This window comes from Colobus angolensis, unplaced genomic scaffold (genome assembly GCF_000951035.1).
Source record: "Colobus angolensis palliatus isolate OR3802 unplaced genomic scaffold, Cang.pa_1.0 Scaffold2, whole genome shotgun sequence".
In the NCBI taxonomy this organism is placed as follows: domain Eukaryota; kingdom Metazoa; phylum Chordata; class Mammalia; order Primates; family Cercopithecidae; genus Colobus; species Colobus angolensis.
This window is the reverse complement of record NW_012115154.1, coordinates 25086089-25091748: the sequence shown is the minus strand read 5'-3', so window position 1 is coordinate 25091748 and position 5660 is coordinate 25086089. Positions and strand designations below refer to the sequence as shown.

General features: G+C 46.8%; 1 protein-coding gene across 1 annotated transcript in view; it reads right to left on the bottom strand.

Moving 5' to 3' along the window:
• Positions 1-5660, bottom strand: part of NOM1 (nucleolar protein with MIF4G domain 1) — a 27341-nt gene that overhangs the window by 14441 nt on the left and 7240 nt on the right. Inside the window, exons 3-4 of the mRNA XM_011941599.1 lie at positions 4017-4144; positions 2364-2559 (exon numbers count right to left, since the gene is read on the bottom strand). Coding sequence (XP_011796989.1) covers positions 2364-2559; positions 4017-4144 — 324 coding nt within the window. The remainder of the gene's footprint in view (positions 1-2363; positions 2560-4016; positions 4145-5660) is intronic.

Here is a 5660-nt window from a genome sequence, read left to right as displayed (position 1 = left end):
TTCGTATCTGAGATGACTCACGCAGCTGAGAAGAGTCCTGCACTCAGACGCTCAGCCTGTGCCCCTCTCTCTTGCCCTCAGCTTCCTAATGCCCCACACGCCTTTCAAAAAGCTGCCACCATGCGACTACTGCTAGACGTGGAAAAATGTGGATCAGAAAATTATCCAGCAACAGCAAAGAACTTTGCAGTGGTAGGAAAAGCCAGCCAAACAAGGAGCAGAATTTCAACACAAAAATCTCCTTCTGTGCGTAAATAATGAGCCTTCAATGAGCGCTTACTGTGGGCCAGCTCTTTCCTATGCCTATTTTTTTTTTTGAGGGGGAGTCTCGCTCTGTCGTCCAGGCTGGAGTGCAGTGGCCAGATCTCAGCTCACTGCAAGCTCCACCTCCCAGGTTTACGCCATTCTCCTGCCTCAGCCTCCCGAGTAGCTGGGACTACAGGCGCCCGCCACCATGCCCAGCTAGTTTTTTGTATTTTTTTAGTAGAGATGGGGTTTCACCGTGTTAACCAGGATGGTCTCGATCTCCTGACCTTGTGATCCGCCCGTCTCAGCCTCCCAAAGTGCTGGGATTACAGGCTTGAGCCACCGCGCCCGGCCTCCTATGCCTATTACATTAACTAACTCACTGACCTTAACGACTGGACACAGGAAGACTCGGAGGCACAAGCTCATCTAAGTGACACAGACCGTGCTGGTACAGCACGTTCTGTGCTCAGGCAGCGTCTCCACCCACCCTACACCACCTTCAACACAGAAGCCCCAGTGACAAGAAGGCTAATTCATTTTGGCAAATCTGTGCATCTTAGAGCAAGCTTTGGAGAGCCCCAGTTAGTAAGACTCCAGATAACTGTTAAGATTATAATTGAGAGAAAATAATATAAAAATGAAGTGAATGTGACTAGCATTGCAGTAGAAAGCATGCTTGCCTAGGAGCCCAGAAAACAAGTTGTGTACTTTTAACAAGACGTGATCTTGGGAATTTCACATAGCGCGTGAGCGGCTTTGCCTGCCGCACTGCAAAGCGGGCTTCGGTAAATGTCTGTCCTGATCTCACCGGGACACTCTGGGATCAAAGATGAAAAGGAGACAGAAGTACATCAACGTACACCAGGGAATCAGACTTTAGGGATGCTGTGCTGGAATGGCCTATTTTTTGGAGTACAGCTGTCAGAAAGCAAAAAACTAAGAACCACCATCAAAAGAGACAGTATCATTTAAAGGTCCAAATGGGTCAAACACTGCATTTGCAGGTAAATACTGTATCGTGGGAAAACTACGCCTCACTGACCCAACCACCCATTCGTTCACCTACCTCAAAACAAACTCCTTTAACTGACTGATTTCCTTTAACACACCTGAAATCACCTCCCTTGGGGGACTGCAATATTGACTGGGAGGGTTATGACTTTCCTGTATTCAATTAAGACAGAACAGGCCCAGAAGAGGGCAGTGACTGTGGAACCAGGGCCATCACCAAAGAGCCTCCCTGACTTTAACCACCAGGGTCATGGACCAAGAATACGAAAGCGATGTGGGGGTGTGGCGGACATTTACTTAGCACCTGTCAGGTGCCAGATGCTTTCTGTACACTGTTCAATCCCGACAAAAGCCCACTTCATTGATGAGAAAGGGCCACAACACAGAAAGGGCACCAGGCCTCCCTGAACATGTCCAGGTAGCCCCACGCCCCAGTGCTCTCACATCTCCCATCAATACCAACACCTCAGTAGTGAGACCACACCAACCATTATCTTCCAAACATCTGAAATAAATCAGTGTTAAGGGAGAAGTGCAAAGGAAATGAAGGCACATCTGAGATGTCAGTCCAGAAGAAAATGAAGATAAAAGACATGCTAGGCTGGACAGAACAGGGCTGGGCATGGCAACTCCCTCCTGCAATCCCAGCACTTTGGGAGGCCACGGCAGGAGGATCACTGGAGCCCAGGAATTTGACACCAGCCTGGGCAACAGAGTGAGACTCCACTTCTACCCCGGCCAAAAAAATTAGCCAGGCGTGGTGATGTGCACCTGCAGTCCCAGCTACTCTGGAGGATAAGAGGGAGGATCACCTGAGCCTGCAGCTGTGATCGTGCCACGGCACCCCAGCCTAGATGACAGAGACCCTGTCTCAAAAAAAAAAAAAAGAACGGACAGAACAAAAAAAACAAAGTTAAGCAAAATCAAGTACTTCCTGAATGCTCTTTACAATTACATGACATAGACAATGTAGTATCTATTCAGAACAAAAAGGAATTAACACAAGAACCACCCACAGCACACAGTGATGCACTTATCAAGCCTATCATTAAAATAATCACCATGAGACACTGGTGACAGCCTGGAGAAAGGTACAACTGTACCTCGATTCCAACGGTGTGGTGAAGGACGCCGACTAAGAGAACATGCTCCATCATCAGTCTGCTGGGCATGGCCGAGGCAGTGACGCAGGCACCCATGAGGGCGGAGGTCAGGGTGTCATTCATGTCCTTTCTGCTGTGGGCCATGTACAGCTCCTCCAGCCGCCCACTGATGGAAGCCATGTTGGGTTCACTCAACCTGCAGAGAATTGTAAAGACAGAGAGCAACAATGTTTCCCATTAGGAATTTTCAGTTCGATTTTAAAAAATTAAAAAGTTATCCATACCAACAATATATTCTATTTTTGTGTACACTTTTGACCCCTTCACTATTCTCATATTGACCCAATAACCCAGCATATATTATTCATAACCACATAATATTCTGGAATCCCGAAACAATGTAATTGCTGTCTTCACAAGATGAAACGTGGCCACACGGAGGCATACCCTGGATTAAGTCTACAGAAACATAGGTGAGGACACTCCCCTGAATATCCTGACCTGTTATCTCCACAGGCAGAGTCCAGACTTAGGATGTGCTGTTAGAAAAAATGCTAACTTTTTATTTCTTGGGTGGCATAGAAATCCTTAGTTCCTAACACTAGAAAAGGCTGCTCTGTTTGAACGGGTAGCAGGGAAGACTATATACACATGTACATAGAAGGTTATTCATTGTGCACCTGTGCTAATACAGAACTCAACATTAAAACAGAGGTTTACAGTAAATTCCCAGGATAATAGGAAACAAAAAGCAATACAAGGGGGTGGGTGAGGCCACGGAGGGGCAGCAGGAGAGAGATGGTGGTGAGTTTTATCTCGATTGCAGTGGTGGTAACTCGAATCTTCATGTGATAAAACTACACAGACCTGCTTGGGTGCAGTGACTCACGCCTGTAATCCCAGCACTTTGGGAGGCTGGGGCAGGTGGATCACCTGAGTTCGGGAGTTTGAGACCAGCCTGACATACATGGAGAAACCCCATCTCTACTAAAAATACAAAACTAGCTGGCGATGTGGTGTCACGCGCCTGTAATCCCAGCTACTCGGGAGGCTGAGGCAGGAGAATCGCTTGAACCCGGGAGGTGGAGGTTGCAGTGAACCAAGATCACGCCACTGCACTCCACCCAGTGCAACAAGAGCAAAAACTCCATCTCAAAAAAAGTCACACACGCATACACCCTCAAAACCAAAGAGCTGATGGGCACGCGTAACTGCCAAAGCCCCACCGGTATGGTTTCCAATCAGTTTTTTAAATGTTCTGTTCTTAAAGTGGTTAACAACAAAATGCAGACAAGAGCAATGAGTAAGGGGGATGGAAGACCAGGTGACTGTGTTCCTGCAGAGCGGACATAGGCCAGTCCTTCCAACACTGTCCTTAGACGCACAAAGAACCTCTGCCCTATTCCTTCCCGCTTCTCAGAATAACGATGTGGGCACTGGGGCTGCTCTCAAACCCTGAAGGGATTCAAAGTATCCAACAGTTGGGTATCCTCTCCTTCTCGAGGTATGGGTCTGGGTGCATCAAGACAAGAACAGAAAGGATCCGATCGACTGTCCCCATCACTTCTATTTGAATTGCGGGGATAACTCCTACATTTTTAGAAAACAGACAAGCTCCTTAAGTGATACCGCGTAACAATACTGCAAGGTCACCTGTTAAGTAAACCTTTCACGTGTTTCTTCAGCCTTTCCAGTTCTTCCTTTTTCCTGAAGTCCACTGTCTCCTCAGCGCGCCGCACATGAGGTGGGATGTACTTTTCACCACTTTCACAAAGACTCCGCTTGAAAAAGAAATAAATTACAAACAATTTACACTGACCAAATCCTGTTTTTTTTTCTTTGCCATATGTGCATTTAAATATTAAATTCCCAAGAACTGGTGGAAGCTGCTACTGATCATTGCTGCCTAAATACATCAGATTTATTGAGTGCTTAGTATATGGGTAAACATTCCACTCATCAGGAAGTGCGTGCCATTATTTCCATTAATGTTATTAATAATACATTTCCTCATCTCGTTTCCCCGCGCAGGTCTTCACACCTAGCTGTGCACCTCTGGTACCTGCCCAACTCCAGCAGAGCCCTATCTACTGCGCTTTTGCTCGGCCTTAATTTACTGCAGGCACAGTAGCATACAAATACCTAAATTAAACATACCACTAGTTTTGGAGGAAAAGTGTCCTAAAAATAATGTCAAACTTGTTTAAAAGTAGTATCGAAGTTTATATGACAAAAATCAAAACCGGCTGGATACTGTGGCTCACGTCTGTAATCCCAGCACTTTGGGAGGCTGAGGTGGGCGGATCACGAGGTCAGGAAATCCAGATCATCCTGGCTAACACGGTGAAACCCCTTCTCTACTAAAAATACAAAAAATTAGCTGGGTATGGTGGCAGGCACCTGTAGTCGCAGCTACTTGGGGAGCTGAGGCAGGAGAATGGCGTGAACCCGGAAGGCGGAGCTTGCAGTGAGCCAAGACTGCGCCACTGCACTCCAGCCTGGGAGACAGTGTCAGACTCAGTTTCAAAAAAAAAAAAAAAATCAAAACCAGCTCACTATTTCCTAAATTATCAAGGGGGGTGGGTGGTGGTGTTTGCAAATCATTAAGGACACAAACATTTGTAAGGCAAGATCCTCACTGCTAGAGAGTTAAACCTGCTTCAACAAATATGTGTATACATAGAAGCTGAATATTTATATACATAGAACTAGTGTGACGTGGGGAGAAGGAAATGCAGGCAATTCCATACAGCTGCCTCCAACCATGAGCTACATGCAAAAGAACGCTGAGATAAAATATGCAAGAGGACAGCCCATGAAAGCCTTGATTGCTACATCCTGGATTCTGAACTTTTTTTTTCTTTGAAACAGAGTCTTGCTCTGTCGCCTAGGCTGGAGTGCAGTGGCGTGATCTCAGCTCACTGTGACCTCTGCCCCCCTGGTTTAAGCCTCAGCCTTCCAAGTAGCTGGGATTACAGGTGCCTGCCACCAGGCCCGGCTATTTTTTTATATTTTTAGTAGAGATGGGGTTTCACCACGTTAGTCAGGCTGGTCTCAAACACCTGACCTCAAATGATCTGCCCGCCTCAGCATCCCAAAGTGCTGGGATTACAGGCGTGAACTTTACCTTTAATTCAATGTTGGACTTTATCCAGGGGAGTGCTGTAAATTAGCTTTGGGTTTTAGAAAATTCACTCTAGAGGCCGGGCGTGGTGGCTCAAGCCTGTAATCCTAGCACTTTGGGAGGCCGAGACGGGCGGATCACGAGGTCAGGAGATCGAGACTATCCTGGCTAAC